At 35.9% G+C, this 18,835-nt stretch overlaps 1 protein-coding gene across 1 annotated transcript in view; it reads right to left on the bottom strand.

Moving 5' to 3' along the window:
- The window catches only part of LOC150102901 (E3 SUMO-protein ligase RanBP2-like), a 673,019-nt gene that overhangs the window by 347,544 nt on the left and 306,640 nt on the right, over positions 1 to 18,835 (bottom strand). The window contains exon 20 of the mRNA XM_090397978.1: positions 90 to 257. Within this exon, the coding sequence (XP_090254104.1) occupies positions 90 to 257 (168 nt within the window). The remainder of the gene's footprint in view (positions 1 to 89; positions 258 to 18,835) is intronic.

Genomic DNA, 18,835 nt, shown 5'->3' with positions numbered 1-18,835 from the left:
GTCTTTTGTTTTTATCTTTTTTGTTGGGAGAGAAAAATGTACAGACTCTCATAAAAGGTCTGAGCTTAAAAATATAAAAGAAAAGTTACCTTTAATTCTTTAAGTACTTCTTTGTTTTGTCTGAGTTCTTCAATTATAACACAGTTAGTTTCTATAAATTTCTGCGACTGTTCCAAGAGTGTTCTAACTATTGTATCCTGAGTCAAGGCAAGCACTCTAACCTGAGCATCTAGACGTTCTGGACTAGGTTGTGTGTACTGAAGTTACAAAAAAAACAACTAAATAAGAGAATGTAAGGCATATTAAATATGATAACACTTTATATACAAATATTTCCATTCAATATTTACTATTTTCAATAAAGAAATGCAACTGAAGAGACACAGTCAGAAGCACTCTAAAGAATAATACATTTCCCTTATTTTCAAGAATTAAAAACTAATTTTGACATGACATAAGCTAACAATCAAATGTTGCTATACATACTTCTGAAGAAATTAATAATAATAAAAAAATAGAATAAAAAAAATTCTTAGCCAGCTTATGGTACTAACATACTATAGGCTGTATATTAGTACCATAAGCTGGCTTTTCCTATTTTGGAGAAAAAGGAAAAAAGGAAGAAAGTCAGCTGCTGGAACAAACTCCTACTCAACATCAGTAGAGATCAAGATTGGCACCATCAACATAAAAAACATCAATGGAAAAGAAATGGAACTAGCACAAGAACTAGATAAGAACCAGATTGACATAGGTGTTGCTGAAACGAAGAAAAAACAGGTGAGATCTTTCTAAACAACATATACAAGATGCTATATTCAGGAAATAACAATTGGAGAAAAGAAGGCATAGGTATAATGTTAAACACTAAATATCAGGATAATCTTGAAAAGTAGGTGATATCAAGTAAACTGATGTGCGCTAATATCAGAATGGGGAACTGGACAATGAGCCTTATTCGTACTTATAGTAACACAGAGGGTTCTAATAACAAAGAAGTGGAGGAATTTTTTGAGGCATTAGAGAAGGAAGCTGGTGAAAAAGGAAAAAAGTCAATCCTTGTTGGAGATTTCAACAGCAGAGTAGGAAATGATTACCAGACATAAGAATTTTTTGGGAAAATTTGGAGAAAAGAGCGAAGCTAATAATAATGGAAAGGACCTAGCTAGATTTCCGCTCAGGAATAGTTATTACTAACACTATATTCCAACATAAAAATGTGCAAAACTTCACATGGAAAGAAGATGCAAGGAATAAGAAAAGTCTCATTCACTATGTTATTGTCGATTCTTCCCATTGGTACAGATTGATGTCTTCCCACTGGTACAGAAGACCTGAAACAGAAGGTGATCCCCAATTAGTATTGATCAGGACAAATTTGAACTGGGAAATTCCCAGAAATTATACTTGTTTAATTAAATTATACCAGAAATTATACGTGCAAGAAAGTTTTAAAATAAATCAAAGTTGAATAGCTATCAGATGTGAAACTGTGGACTCAAATACACATACATTATTCAAGAAAAACTAAAAGAGATTGAAAACAAGAACCGAACTTTGGAGATTTGGTGGAAACCCTAAAGAAAACTAACTGATTTAGCCAAAGAAGCATGTGGTGAGGTAATCTGCAAGGACAGAAAAATAAGAACTCCATGAGAGACTCAGTACGTTAAACAGGTCTTAGATCTTGAATGGGGACTCTTTCAACAAAAAAATCATTCATTCAATTCTGACACAATTCTGAGCTAGAAATACTTGTACTATTAGTTAAGAAAGCAAAATATAAAACAAAACCTGTTACAGTTACCTTAGAAAGAAGTAGAGTTGAGAAGAAAATTGTATGTCTAAGTAGAATTATATTGTTAAAGTTATTGATGTCAAAATTATACTCTGTGTAAGAATGTAAATCTAAGTGCAAACAAAGGTTCAAAGGTTACTAGCTAGCTGCCTACGATGACGTAACGCCGCAACGGAAGCATTTGTGGAAGGCAGGCTGAACTCGAATTCGGCGAAATGAGTGCTCTTCAAAAAGCAGAAGTGTAATGCAATCGTGTAGGGGCGAATAGGAGAGCACAAAGAGAGATCCTCCATTACGAAAAGAGGGCGCTACAAAGAAGAATAAAAAGTGAGTTCACTCGGGTTTGAATCCCCCAGTTTTTTCTGTTCCTGTTTTCTCGTATGGACAAGCAGAGTGCTGACCGATCGAAGGTGTCGGAAGTAATCTCTTTCCCGGTTGCTAGCTGAAGGAGTCGGGCATGCTATACGTGAACTGACAGCAGACTCAACTAGGGTCATCGGTAAGAGTTCTTACCGATGATAACAATATCCGGTAAGATCGATTCGGTAAACGAGCGTTTGTGCAGCAAAGTGTAAGAAATGGCAATTTGCGTCGATCAGCCTAACCTCCACATGGATGTGACTCGATAAAGCAGAAAGACATCTGGCTACAAAGGACGGACGAAAGAAGCGCGATATCCTCTCAGGACACTGATAATGTACAGTAAATTACTTATTCTTGTAACAATTAGTAATGGGGCAAAGAGAGAAGAATAGATTTCTAATTGAGAAGAAAGAGAATTTTTAAGTGACTTTTGTGCTCAGTAACGTGTTAATCATATTGGACTAGTAGTCTGAAAGTATGCAACACTTAGTTGAATGTGAATTGATCTTTGTTAGCAAGTTTTACTTAGAATCTTGAACTAGTGTCTTATAATGAATGTGTGCTTATTTAACCTAGAGATGTAAAATAGATTATTTGATAATTGGAATGTTCCCTATTGCTTAGTTAATGAATTAGAATTTTGATATGAAATACTTTTGATGAGTGGAAGTTTATTGTATGTAGGTTGATAATTAATAAACATGTTTTTTCTATGTAAGTCTGAGTGAGTTTGAAAAGTTCGAACCTGTGAATAAGGGGAAATTAAAGAAAGCATAGAAAGTTTTAGGCCATGACTGCAATGTTGAAAGTTTATTTTTCACTTGGTTAGAATATAATAAATTTGGTTTAATCCTTTAAACGTTTAAAGTTTAAAGGATTAAACTAAATTTATTATATTCTAACCAAGTGAAAAATAAACTTTCGACATCTTCCTCTAAATCCAGAGTAATTTATTAAAAAGGTGGCACACCAACTGGCAACTCCTATAGGTGGAGATGACCTTGCTAATGCTTCTGACTGGTATCTCCACTTGGGCCTGGCTCCCACTGAAGAGACCTCAATAAAGGTCGAAACTAGTCTGGGTAGTGGCCTTTCCCTTAATGCATAACATTAGACATATCCGCAAGGAGATTGTTTTGCATTATGGGAGATACTGAGATAGGAGTGTTGGTAGCTTGCTTCACCTTTGCAAGGAGTCGCCCTAGTGTTGTACCACCTTACCCCAGTCCTGAAGATACTTTCAGGCGCAAACTTTGTTTGCTCACACTTGGGTAAAGGATTAAACTAAATTTATTATAGACTGCAATGTTGAAGTTTCTATTGGCACTTAATGCTTTAACAAGATTAGGTATTACTTGAACTCTCGGAAGGTTACTTTGTACAAGAATTCTTCTGTACTAGGAATCTGACTGGCGCAGCTATATTAAACAAATTTTGTCAGAATTCCGAAAGGAGAGGCAGACCCAGAGAGAGAGAGATAGGTTAGAGATTTTGGGCTTAATAGGTACAACAAGGATTTAGGATAGAGAAATAACAGAAAAGAGATGCCATAACAATGGTGTAGACGACAAAATATAACACAGGTAATAAGGAAAAGAAGAAAGCGCATCGAAAGTTCCTGGCAAGTAAGTCATTTTGTGCTCTTCGGGAATACAGAGAAAAATGTAAGAAAGCAAAGCACTGCGTAAAATTAGCTGAACAAGTGATGGGAAGACTTTGGTAAAAAAAAACACAAAATAAATATCAAGAAGGCAGTAAAATTCAATAATAAAATTAGACTGGGATATACTGACCGAAGATTTTAATAACAAATTGAGCCAACTAGTTTCGCCAACTTTGACTGTTTGCTTCGTCTGGGCATGCATAAGGTCATAAAAAACAGCTTAAAACAGGTCAAGAAAGAAACATAAACAAGTGCTAAACGCTATACAAATTCAAAAGAGACATGTTCAGTACTCGTTTATGTTTCTTTCTTGACCTGTTTCAAGCTGTTTTTTATGACCTTATGTAGGCCCAGACGAAGCCAACAATCAAGTTGGCAAAACTAGTCAGCTCAATTTGATATTAAAACCTTCGGCCAATATATCCCAGTCTAATTTTACTGAATTAAAGTCGGTGGTTGAAAAAATAGAATCATCAAGAAGGTGGTAAATTATTCTGGAGGCTATTGAAAAAGGTCAGAAATAAGGGAAAGAAGAGTACTGTAAAAGGAATTAGAGATGATAAAGGAGACATGAAAACTGAGGATAAAGATATCCTTGATCCATGGAGTAATGACTTTGAAAGATTGCTAAATGAAACAAACAGTGAGAGCATGGTGGTAAAAAAACACTCAACAGGAATGCCATCTAGAATTACAATTATTGGTAAATATACACTATTTACTAATAATTGTCCAGACACTTGGGCAATTTACAATTGATATTAGCAGGTGAACCCTATTATCTGGTTTATCCACCTTTGGCTGGATTAGGCTTTGATCACCTCCTGCACCCTTTGAGGAAGGCTTTCCACCACCAATATGTGGCAGACATCAGGTGGAATTTGTATCCATTCCTCCCTCAAACAGCACCGAGTTCAACAATCGACCGACGACATGCAGCTCTGGACCTCAATCACCACTCCAATTCATCCCACAAGTGTTCGAAAGGGTTGAGGTCAGGGTTGTTTAACACCCATCAAACTTTACTGTGAGTACAACACACTGTGGTAACAAGCGTTAACCAGGCTACCTCCATATCTATACTCAGCCATCAGACTGGAAACAGGTGAACAACCTTGATTCATTGCTCCAAAGTAACAATATCCACTGGTCAATTGTCCAGTTCGCACCTGGCCAGACGAGCCATCTTGTTCATTGTTGCAATGTTCAGCTTGTGTGCCACTGATCTTCTGGAAACCCAGTAAATGGAGTTCTTTTCGTACAGTATTAGAGTTCACATTGGTGTTACTGGCACTCTGGAATTCATGACAGATGGTCTGTGCTGCTTGTAGCTGGTTTTTACATGCCACCCATTTTAACACAAGGTCAGTCATTTTTGGCAGACGCCCAGGGTGTTTTCCTGCACTAGTGATGCAAGAACATTTCAATTTGCTGATCACATTGGCAAGTGTTGATTTTGGATGCTCTAGTTGAGGGGCAATAGTACGTATGGACATCAAGTCACTGAGTTCACGTTGTGTTGCAATACCACCTGTATTGAAATGCTACGATGAAATACCTTCCTTCTATCTGTACACCATTTTTATGTTATTAACAAACCTGGAATTTCATAACTTCAAATAACACGGGTGTCCGGACAATTAGTGGTAGATAGTATGTATCTGCATTAGTGATTCTAGAAAAAGTTATCAAAAACGTGAAATGTTGGAAGGCAGCTGGAGTAGATGATATTTGATCAGCGCTAAAATATGGAGATTTATAGTGGCCATACTGTATAATTCAGAAGGTCTAGTCAGAGGATCAAATTCCATATTATCGGAGAAGAGTGCTCATAGTACCCATCTTTTAAGAAGGGAATAAAGCTGAATGTGAGAATTACAGAGGAATTTCTCTAATGAGTATCCCTGATAAGATTTATACAGGTATTGTTGAAAAAAAAAGCTAAGAAACTTGTGGAGAAGAACAAGTAGATTCAGGCCAAACAGAGGTTGTCAGGATCAGATTTTCACTTTAAGAAAAACAGTTGAGAAATCTTAGGAATTAACAAGGATCTATATTTGTTTTGTTGATTTGTAAAAGGAATATGACAGTGCCAAGAGGAAAGCTCTGCAAAATGCAATACTTATAGGGTTTAAATATGACATTATATCAAGCAATACACAGTCTACTGTAAATTCATTAGCCTCTACATATGAGTTGTCCAGTCGTGAAGTTACTTCACTTACTCTTGGATAAAGGATTAAACCAAAAATATAATTTCTTGGCGATCTTCAATTTATATTTAAGCTTTAAATTAGCAGGTAGAATTGAAGGAGATACAGGAAGATGGTTTGATGTTAAATCAGGTGTGCAAACAAGGGTGTACATTATCTGCACTATTACTGATCATCTATATGGATCATATTATGAAAGAAAGCAGTATTAAACCTGATATCGAGATGTTAATCTCAGCTCTTTACTTTATGCAAATGTTATACTCCTAAATAAATCCTGAACAAGTCTGCAGGATTCCCTGACCATAGACAAAGAAAATATGCAGACACATTTAGAACATTAACTGCATCCTGAATGGAGAACCGATAGAACAGAACATTTCAGCTATTTAGGCTTTTTAGTGAAGATGGCAAACTAAATTTGGAAGAGAAAAAAAAAAAAGCAGAATTAGCAAAGCTGGTTTAGTAGGAGGTCAAGTAAATATAAATTTAGATGGAATAAGAGAGAAATTTTTAGTGAAGGTGGTAAATTAAATATGGAAATAGACAACAGGATCAATAAAGCTAATATGGTAGGAAGTCAACTGAGAAAATTTATATGGAATAAGAGAGAAATTAGTCAAAACACTAAATTAGCTGAAGAGAAGACAGTGTTAAGCAGGTATCCCTTGCTTAACGTGGTTTTGCTTCACACGGAATTTGATTAACATGCCAAAATTAATTGCGGCAAACCCTTGATATACATGGCAAGAGTTCTGATTAACATGCCTTTAAATATACCAATCTGAAGAAATCTGAAAGCACACCCCAACTCAACATCACCAGAATTAAAGATCGGTACTATCAACATAAGAAGACCGAATGGCAAAGAAATGGAGCTAACTGAGGAATTAGATAAGTACCAGATGACATAATAGGGGCAACTGGAACAAAAAAGACAAAAACTAGTGAGATCTTTCTGAGCAATAAATACAAAATGTTATATTCAGGCAATGACAATCAAGGAAAAGAAGGAGTAGCCATTGTATTCAACACTAAATATGAGGCTAATCTTCTTGAATGCAGGCAGTCTCAAGTAGAGTGATTTGGGTAAATATCAGAATGGGGAACTGGACAATGACACTTATTTGTGACTATGGTCCCACAGAAGGTTCTACTAAGGTAGAAGTGGAGGAATTTTTTAATGCTTTAGAGAAAGCATCCGACACAATGAAAAAGGAAAAGTTGGTCTTTGTTGGGGATCTAAATAGCAGAGTAGGAAACGATTGTCAGATATACAAAAATATTTTAGGAAAATTTCGAGAAATGAGCAAAGCTAATAATAATAGCAAATACCTGTTGAATTCCTGCTAAGGACACGGACTGGTTATTACTAACACCATCTTCCAACATAAAAATGTGCACAAATTCACGTGGAGAGAAGAAGCAAGGAATAAGAAAAGTCTCATTGACTATGTTATTGTTGATAGTGATGTTTTCTCTATGGTTAAAATTGAATTTCATATTGAAAAGAATAACATGTAAGAAAGTTTTAAAGCGAATAAAAGTTGAGCAGCTCTCAGATGTGAACTGTAGACAAAAATACACAAAGATTATTGAAGAAAAAATGAAAGAGTTTGAGAACAGGAACCAAACCATGGAGATTCAGTGGCAAGCCATGAAGAAAACCGTGATTGATTCAGCCAGAGAGGCATGTGGTGAGGTAGTCTGCAAGGATAGAAAAATCAGAACTCCATGGTGGACACAGGAAGTTAAAGAGGCAGTGAACGAAAAGAAGAAAGCATATCAAAAGTTCCTGGCAAATACGTCAGCTTTTGCTCTTACAGAGACAAATGTAAGAAAGCAAAACACTGTGTAAAACTAGCTAAACAAAAGTCATGGGAGGACTCTGGCAAGAACAATTAGAAAATAAATATCAAAAGGGTGGTAAGATATTCTGGAGGTTGTTAGCTTAGAAATGGAGGAATGAGTGCTGAAAAAGGAGTAAGAGATGATAGAGGTGACATGAAAACGGAAGAAAAAGATATCCTTTTAGTATGGAGTAATTACTTTGAAAAATTGCTAAATGAAACAAGCAGTGATAGCACAGTGGTAAAAAAAACTCAACAGGCATACAGTCAGGAATACATATCCATACCTGAAGTAGAAAAAGCCATCAAAGGCTTCAAATGTGGAAAGGCAGCAGGAGTAGATGATATTCGACCAGAAATGCCGAAATATGGTGGTATAAAAGTCTTACAGTGGCTGCACTGCATAGTTCAGAAAGCCTGGACAGAGGGACAAAAACCCGATGATTGGAGTATAGCTCTCATAGTACCCATATATAAAAAGGGAAATAAAACTGAATGTGAGAATTACAGAGGTATTTCCCTACTGAGTGCTCCTGGCAAGATTGATGCAAGTATACTTGAGAAATGGTCGAGACGAATTGTGGAAGAAAAGCTTGGTGAACAACAAGCCAGATACAGACCAAATAGAGGCTCACAGAATCAGATCTTCACTTTACGACAAATAGTTGAGAAAGCATGGAAATATAACAAAGATCTGTATTTAAGTTTTGTCGATCTGGAAAAGGCATATGACAAGGTGCCAAGAGAGAATCTATTCAATACGCTACAGTTATATGGTGTCAATGGGGCATGATATCAAGCAATACTTAGTCTTTATTTGAGTTGTACATCATCTTTTAGAATTGAAAGAAGTATAGGAAGATGGTTTAATGTTAAATCTGGTGTGAGACAAGGATGTACATTATCCCCTCTGTTATTTATTATCTAAATGGATCAAATTATGAAGGAATGTGGTATTAAACATGATATCAGAATTGGAGATGTTAATGTCAGCTCTTTGCTTAATGCGGACGATGTTATACTTTCAAATAAAACCGCTACAAGTTTGCAAGATTCCCTGACTAAATTGAATAACTGCTGTAATAGATGTGGTATGAAGGTCAGCATTAAAAACACAAAGACAATGAAAATAGGCAGAAGCATTGAAAATATCAACTGCATTGTTAATGGAGAACCTATAGAACAAGTAAAACATTTCAACTGCTTTGGCACGATTTTTAGTGATGGTAAATTAAATATGGAAATAGACAACAGAATCAACAAAGCTGGTATGGTAGGAAGTCAATTGAATAAATTCATATGGAATAAGAGAAAAAATAAGTCGGAACACTAAATTAGCTGTATACAAGACAGTATTTAAACCAGTTTTAACTTATGGATCTGCGAGCTGGGTCAGAAGTAAATCACTTGATCAAAGACTAGAGATCACAGATATGAGAGTCCTGAGTAAGATTATTGGTGTGAATAGATGGCATCAATGGCAATATCATATCAAAAACGAGGATATTAGGAAAGAACTTGACATTGTCGGCATCCAGGAATGCGTTAGCAGAGCTAATCTCAGGTGGTACGGTCACTTAAACAGAATGGGCAAGGAATGATTAGCAAAACACGTGTTCTCTGCCAGGTTGGCAGCAAAACGACCCAGTGGATGACCAAGATATAGGTGGAATGATACGGTACGAAGTGCCTCAGATGATAGAAATATAAGATCTGATATGTTGGAGTCTTGACAAGTAACAGACTGATTTGGAGGAAAATTGTAGATAGGAAGTTAGTAACGATGTAAATTTTTCATGTAGTACTATCATATCCTGTACACCCCTTGAGGGTACATGCCAGGAACTTGATGATGATGAATAAATATACCACGCAAAAACATGCAAGCCTCGTGGAGTGAGCATGATGATGTCATTCCTCCAGCCAGTTACTTCACTGCCAGCATTAAGAGTGGGAGCATTACAAGCTCCAATTGTTCTGCTGTACGTATTTACAAATTACTTCTTCGTAAATTTTACAGCCCATTAATCATGTCGAAGAATAAGAGAAATTCCACAACTGGTCATTAAGTGAAAAAAAGAAGAGGAAAGTAATTACCTTAGATACAAAACTTGATATAATTAAAAGATTTAAATGTGGTGAAAGTTAAAGTAAGATTGGAAGTGAATTTGGTTTTAATGAGTCTACAATATGGACTATTCTCTCTAAAGCTGGTGAGTGTTGCGAGCAAGGTAAAGTTGCATCTGCAAGTATGCAATGCACATGTAACCGGAGTCTATGATGGTTGACAAAGAGCTGGAAGACTGCAATCAAAAGAGAATTCCGATTAGTGCCTATAATATCAAGGCCAAAAGCTCCAAGCCTCTTTTAAAGACTTAAAGAGACTAAATATAAAGAAGAAAATTCAAAATTCGCAGCTAGTAAAGCCTGGCTTGAAAATTTTAAATCTAGGGCAGATGTAGCTGCAAGTGCCGATGAAGATGCTGTATCCACATTTCCTGATGAGCTGCAGAAAATTATTGAAGAAAATGATTATAATTACCACCAAACTTTCAATGTAGATGAAACTGGCCTCTATTGTAAAAAAATGCCATCTAGAACTTTTATATCAAAAAAAAAAAGCAGCAGCGCAGCCTAGCTATAAAGTATCAAAAGATTGCTTAACTGTTATGCTTGGAGGGAATGCTAATGAAGATTTTAAATTGAAGCCGCTGCTTGTCTATCGAACTCAGAACCCAAGGGCTTTAAAAGGATGTAACAAGAAACTGTAATTTGGCGGCCAATCAGAAGGTTTAAGTTACCCAAAGTCTATTCGAAGATTGGTGTAAGTCATATTTTTGCGCGGCAGTTGAAGCTTATTGCAAGAGAAATAACTTAGCTTTCAAAGCTCTTTTGCTTTTAGGTAATGCACTTGGTCATCCAAATTCTCTTATGTGTGTGAGAATGGGAAAGTTTTATTTTTCCCACTAAATACGACATCACTGCTACAATCTATGGACATGGGTGTCATTGCAACTTTCAAAGCCTATTTTCCTAAAAAGATATTCTCAAAGGCATCAGAAACAATAACGGGAGAAAATGCAATTACGCTCCAAGAATTTTGGAAAAAATTTAACATTAAACACACAATTGAAAACATTCCTAACTCGTGGGAGCAAGTGTCTTCTAGATGCATGAAAGCTGTTTGAAAAAACATTTTGCCAGAATGCGCTAATGACTTAGGTTGTTTTCAAAATCCTGTGAACAACGTGATTGAAGAAATCGTTGCAATTGGTGAAGACCTAGGTTTGGATGGTGTTGATGCAGAAGATGTTCAAGAATTATTGGATTCAAATTCAAAAGATTTCAGTGAGAATGATCTTCTTGAAATTGAACAACAACATGCACATGAAGACAATGAACAAATAGAATGTGAAGATGAGGTTCCAAAGGAGATAACAGTCAAAGAACTGAATGGAATATTTCGAAGTTTAGAATCACTTAAGCAACAAGTAATGGATATGGATCTAGATGTTAATCGAAGAATGCATGTTTGCCGAAGTCTGGAGAGTAATTTTGCTTGTTATCATAGAATTTATGCCGATAAGAAAAAACTAAAACTGTTCAAATGACTCTTGATAACTTCTTTTGACAAACAAATTGCAGTAACTAATGTAGGTACAAGTATTTATTAAACATTTACTTTGCATTCATTTTTTATCTTTCCTAAAAGCGTACCATATAAAACAAACTATTAATACAGTATTCAATCATGGATGACTTGTACTTTTTACCATTGATTATTATATTTGATTAATGCAATTTTGATATACGTGGTAACACCGAGGGATTAATTAACTGTGTTAATCAAAGGATACCTGTAATTACTTTGAAAAATTGCTCAATAAAACTAGTAGTGATGACAGCACAATGATAAAAAACACTGACTAGGCATGCAATCAGGAATACATATCCATACTCGAAGCCATCAAAAGCCTGAAATGTGGAAAGGCAGCTGGAGTAGATGATATTCGATCATGCTCAAATATAAAGGTATAAGTCTTACAGTGGCTGAACTGCATAGTTCAGAGGTCCTGGATAGAGGGACGAATTCCAGATATATGGGTACTGTGACTGGAGTTCTCATAGTACCAATATATAAAAAGGGAAATAAAACTGAATGTGAGAATTACAGAGGTATTTCTCTACTGAGTGTTCCTGGTAAGATTTATGCCAGTATACCTAGAGAAAGATTGTGGAAGAGAAGTTTGGTGAAGAACAAGCTGGATTCAAGCCAAATAGATGCTGTTAGAATCAGATTTTCGCTTAACGACTAATAGTTAAGAAATCATGGGAATATAACAAAGATCTATATTTAAGTTTTTTAGATCTGGAAAAAGCATATGACAAGGTTCCAAGAGAGAAGCTATTCAAAACGCTACAGTTGTATGGTGTCAGTGGGGCATTATATCAAGCAATACTTAGTCATTTTTTGAGTTGTAAGTTAGCAATTAGAATTGAAGGAAGTGCATGAAGATGGTTTAATGTTAAATATGGTGTCAGACAAGGATGTACATTATCCTCTCTGTTATTATCTACATGGATCACATTATGAAGGAAAGTAGTATTAAATCTGATATCAAAATTGGAAATGTTAATGTCAGTTCTTTACTTTTTGCAGATGATGTTATTATACTTCTAAATAAATCTGCCACAAGTCTGCAAGATTCCTTGACTAAATTGAACAACTGTTGTAATAGATATGGTATGAAGGTCAGCAATAATAAGACAAAGACAAAGACAATGAAAATAGGCAGAAGCATTGAAAATATCAACTGCATTGTTAATGGAGAACCTATAGAACAAGTAAAACATTTCAGCTACTTAGGCACAATTTTTAGTGAAGATGTAAAATAAATATGGAAATAGACAACAGGATCAATAAAGCTAATATGATAGGAAGTCAACTGAATAAATTTATATAGAATAAGAGAGAAATTAGTCAAAACACTAAATCAGCTGTATACCAGTTTTAACTTACGGATCTGAGAGCTGGGTCAGAAGTAAAACACTTGAGCAAAGATCGGAGACTGCAGATAAGAGTCCTGAGAAAGATGAAAGGCATGAACAGATTACATCAATGGCAATATCATATTAAAAACAAGGATATTAGGAAAGAAATTGAAATTGTTCGCATCCAGGAATGTATTACTAAATCACTTAAGGAATTGACAATGTACATAAGAATATAAATTAAATTTCACTTTAATAAATATTTCCGATATTTCGGCAACGTCATGTTGCCCTCTTCAAAAGGAACTTACAAAAAAGGCACGTGCACGTAGGCACTACAACATAGTAACTGAGAATGAATTGAGGAAGCTATTGTTTTCCTAAAAGTCCTGATGGTGCCCTCTAGCAGGCTATGTAAGTGTTCTTGGCTTTGGGCTGAAGGTCTGCTGATGTAAGCCTCCCAAATTTTTGGGTAGTGTCATGCAACCAAATTTGTTGAGGTTTGGAGTTTCTTAGGGCTGAGGCTGATTCCATGAACAGTCTTTCGAATTTGAACTTGTTAAGGTGTATTATAGTAGCTTTCTTCCACTGTATTCTGTGATGTGTATCCAGAGCATGGTCTGCAAGACCCGAGCAGCTGTACTTGTGAAACCGGATGTAGTCCTTGTGTTCCGAAATTCTGATATTCGCTGTCTTGCCTGTTTGGCCAAAGTAAGACAGTTTACAGCTGCAAGGGACCTGGTATATACCAGGTAGGTCTAGGGGAAGTAGTTGGTCTTTAGTGGAGCAGATAAGGGATACCAATTTTCTGTATGGTCTGTAACAGGAGGTTAAGTCATGCTTTTTAAGATTTTGGTAATTTTTTCTGAGGTGCCTCGGATGTAGGAAATGGTGATGGATTTAGAGTAATCCTTGTTGGGGGGGGGAGCATAAATAATCTCAGGTGGTATGTCACTTTAACAGAATGGGAGAGGAAAAATTAGCAAAACAAGTGTTGTCTGCCAGGTTGGCAGGAAAAAGACCCAGAGGAAGACCAAGATATAAGTGGATTGATACGATAAAAAGTGCCTTAGAAGACAGAAATATAAGATCTGACAATGTTGAAGCCTTGACAGGTAATAGATTGATTTGAAGAAAATTGTGGATGGGAAGTTAGTAATGATGTAAATTTTTCATGTAATCATATCCTGTGCACCCCTTGAGGGTAAATGTCAGGAATTTGATGATGACTTTAAAGGAACATTCGATTTGCATAAGAGGGACAGCCTACACCTGAATGCATTTGGTATCAGAAGTCTTGAAAAAGAAATAAATAGTTTGAGACCTAACACAGAGAGTCAGGGAAGCTAAGCTAAATTATAAAGGGAGGAATGGTGAGAATGTGAGTGTAAAGAGCAACAATTTCATATAACTGTGTTAATGATGGGAATAGGCTTTTTCATGGAAATGTTGACGAGGAGAGAACCATTTCGAATTTGTATTCATCCAGTTTGGACCCATCAAATGTGTGCAAACATGTCTACATTAGTAAGGCACTAGAGATGAATAGAGATCTGCACGTTGTTGAACTATGTCATGCAGATTATTATGTCTGTACACGAATGCCAGGAGCATCAGAAACAAAGGGTTAGAGTTTGTTGCCTTGGTCAATATGTTGGGACCTCAGATTATAGAACTTAGTGAGACCTGGCTATCAGAATCGGACATACTAAGTGGTATAGAGTGTCAAGAGTACATTATTTTTAGGAAGGATAGAGAAGATAGGGCATGCTGCTAACGATATCAGATGACTTGAATCCAGTTAGAGTTGAGATCTATGATTGTAGCACTACTAACAATATTTCATGTGGCACTGAGTTGAAGCCATCTGGTGTGAGGTGGAATCTAACAAGATCAATTACATAGTGGGGTGTTGTTACAGACCTGGTGGACCGGTTGCTAGTGATGAAGAAATGCATCACTGGATAGAAAAGATGAGCACGAAAAGAGTAATCATAATGGGAGACTTCAATTATCCAAATATTGATTGGGTAGCAGTAGAATCTCATGAGAAGAATGAGAATGCATTTATTGAGCTGTTGCAGGACACTTCCTCAAGCAGCATGTGACAGAAGGAACTTGGGGGTCAAAGAGTGTTAGATCTGATTATAGTGTCAGAGGGCGTTTCAATTAAAGATCTATTCTGCCTCCAGATGGCGACAGTGATCATGTGGTACTCACTTGGGAAGAGACGAAGTTTATGAACGTTCTGTTCAGAAAAGGTTACATGTTAAACTACAAAGCACGAAATTATGACCAACTGAGGCGTATACTAAGTTCAGTGGAATGGGATTGGTTGATGGATGGGAGGAATATCGAAAGTGCATGGGAAGCATTTAAACAATACTTAAATGATGCGACATCAGAGTGTGTCCCGAGAGATCAAAGAATAAATAGGGTAGGAGTCGAATGGATGTGTAATCTTATGAAGCATTCGTAAGAAAAGGATGATGTGGAAGGAATGCCTTGTGCATAAGGATGATGTCCATTATGAAAATTATAAGCACCAGACTAGAATAGTCACAACTGTTGTATGGTAAGCTAAGTCTGGGTGTGAAAAGAAACTGCCTCTGAATGCTAAAGACAACCCACAAGAATTCTATCAATATGCTGCAAATAAAAGAAAGGATGAATACAAAAGAATAACTCTTCTAAATGTATAAGGTGTGAGGGTAACAGATGCAGAAGAAGTTGTTTAACTAATGAGTGCCTATTTTGTTAAAAGTATCAACATGGCATATGCAACATTGAGCTCACTGCCACCACTTCACTGGATGAAGAAACTCAGGTGTATGAGGATGAGGTATTAGAGCTGTTGCACAAACTGAATAAGAATTCAGCAATAGGGACTGATGGTATATTAGCATGTGTGCTAAAAGAGTGTTCAGCTGAACTGGCTATTCCTTTGACCAGATTGTTAATATGAGTGTCAGAACAGGGAAGATTGTATGGTAATTCCATCGCACATGGGGTGGTGCAAAGACCTATGTATCCAACTATCGACCAGTTAGTATCTCAGGAATGGTGAAGATTTTGGAAAATTGGTTAGGGCTTCACATTCAGAAATGGGCTGACAGTAAATCTCTGCTTTGCAATGAACAACATGGGTTTACTAAGAGAAGGTCATGTTTTAGCAACTTGTTCACATTCTATAACAATGTTATCATTGAACTAGACAAGGGGAATGGATGCACCATACTTTTGAATTTTGCTAAGGCTTTTGACAGAATACAGCATGGTAGACTGTTGCAAAAATTGCAGAATATGGATTTGGATTATAGAATATTAGCATGGATAAGAAGAATGGTTGACTGACATATATCAAAAAGTGGTATATGGGGGATGTGAGTCTGCAAGATTTAAGGTAGCCAGTGTGTACAACAAGGATCAGCACCTTGGTCAACTGTTATTCAATCTATACGTTATTGATATTGGGAAGGATATGACAAACAACATACAGCTATTTGCTGATGATGCAAAGATAGGAAGGGTAATCAGGAATGCTGCTGATATGCAGTACTTTCAGAATGATGTTGAATAGGCTGGAATTGCAGGTATGGGAAAATGAATGCCAGCAAATGTAAAGTCATTCACTTTGGCATGATTAGATATTCAGTGTTGTATTATATTGGTGGGATTATGCTTGAAGAAACTGATGAGGCTACGGATCTTAGAGTGTTAGTAGATAGGATGTTGAATTCATGGGGCCATGTAGTAAGAGGGCATCCTTGAAAGCTGAGAATGAATGCCACTGAGAAAGGGCTAGGGCTAGATTTTCTCTCATACGGTGGTGCGTGATTGGAATGGATTGCCATTCGATGTTGTGAGTGCAAGTAGTGTGAATGAATTCAATAATAAGTATGATAGCTGGGGCGTGTAGTATGTGGACTCCCTTGATGAGTCCCTTCATACTCGCTGGAGGTTTCTCTTAATAATAATCAACAAGCTATCAGTGAAAAACACTCCCTGAAAACAGAATCTCCAATAATTTACTCAATAAAATTGCTAGAATCGAGATAAAGAGTGGCTGAGAAAATGACAGAAAATAGAAATATCCAATTGCTGAATGAAAAAGCAGAAAAATGAAAAGATGTATTTGAGAGTGGAAAAAAAAACACTAGAACTTTGTTCACAACAGTCAACCAAACTGTAAAGAACTACTCCTCTTACCCCAAAGACAATGTGACAGGAAACCCAGGTATTCGCAATAACTCAAAACAGCACAACCCTGCAGATATCAAATATATCAAACAGAAGCAAAACAAAAATTCTAGAAGAAATTGTTATGGCAATGATAAAATCTCTCTATTCTGAATCAGACATGTTCATAACTTATAGCAGTGAATCTAACCCTCCCCCCCACACACACCCAAAAATAATTCTTAGTAATGGGAAAAAATTTAGTTAATTCATGTTTTTTTTTTCTTTTTCCATTGCTTCACTCCAATCTTTAACTTTTTTTTTTTTGTTTTAATCACAATCTGTTTTCTTATTATTACTTCCTTCTGGCTGCTCAATTACCAAATGTTGATTGAGGATGCACTCTCCACTTCAACATGCAAACTATTCCCATCACTCACTAATCTTAAAGAAAAATCTAGCTCTTACTCCTTTCTTAACTGCACACAAACTTAACTTCCATGGATTTCCCACACCTTCCATATAATGAAAAATTTCATTACACAATATCCTGTTACACTCATTCAGAAGTTTATAGACATCTATCATATCACCCCTCCTCCTTCTTTTTAAAAGTGTCTACATTGCACATACTCTCAATCTGTCTTCATAATCGACATTCCATAATCCCAACAAAATCTTTGCAAATCTTCTTTACACCTCGACAGCTTCTGCACCCTCCATCTCCAAGGAACCAAATCTACACACAATAATCCAGGTGTGGTTGTATCAAAGCCTTGTAAAGAGGCAAAACGACTTCCTCTTTACAAGGCTTATCCTTACATGTGAATGTTGGTTTCAATACTACCACAATTATCTTCTACATTTTGTTTGCAGTTTTTGTTATTTGACCTCTGAACTTCAAATTTCTATTTGCCATAATGGTAAGATCCCTGTCCTTATCAGTTTTTCATAGCATAATTCCACTAATATTATATGTTGTTGAACATATAACAGGTTCTTTTTTTTTTAATAAACTTACAAAAAATATACAAATAGAATTCATTATATCTCGTTACATTTTAAATTTTTTTGAAGTTATGAAACAAAGACAACATACATATAACAATTACACAAATCAAAATACATAGTATAACACATAGCAAAATGCATAGCATATAAATATATTGACAATCATGAACAATCAACATGTGCACACACACACACACACATACGTACAAGTAGAATAAGAACAATTCAGATCTTTAAAATTAACTGAATAATTTATATTGGTTAATTTCTCATTTTATACACTTATTCTAAACAAATTTTCAGCATTCTTATAGAAATTTAAGAACTCTCTGATCAGACTGCTGCATGTGTTCACGTTGGTTTTATTTCGTATTAAGAGAATTAAGCCATTAAAGATTTTTGAACCCAAATATATTATAGTGTTTGGGTATTTTTCTTTTTGCAGTTTTGGGATTAAATATTTTAAGCCTGCATATCTGCAGAAATATGTATCTTTATTTAATGCTTCCATACGATTATCAGACTTTAGGAAAAGTAGTAGCCTGTAAATGTATAACTGCAAGTTGTTGTTTAAAATTATGTCAATTTATTTTGCAAAAGATTAGTGGTGTCAGCGTGGTGTGATATGTTCCTCCTCAGCTTAATACATAGTAATGTATAACCCTCTATATCCAGGTAAAATATAATGTTCTTAACATTGTCACAGTTAAGAATCTTTTTAAAAGAAGACATAAGCAGTATAAATCATACTCTGCTGGATACTTCT

This window comes from Typopeltis vanoorti, chromosome 9 (genome assembly GCF_054136105.1).
Source record: "Typopeltis vanoorti isolate ZY-2024b chromosome 9, IOZ_Tvanoo_1.0, whole genome shotgun sequence".
NCBI lineage: Eukaryota > Metazoa > Arthropoda > Arachnida > Uropygi > Thelyphonidae > Typopeltis > Typopeltis vanoorti.
Note: the sequence above shows the minus strand (reverse complement) of the source record. Positions and strands in the feature narration are given on the sequence as shown.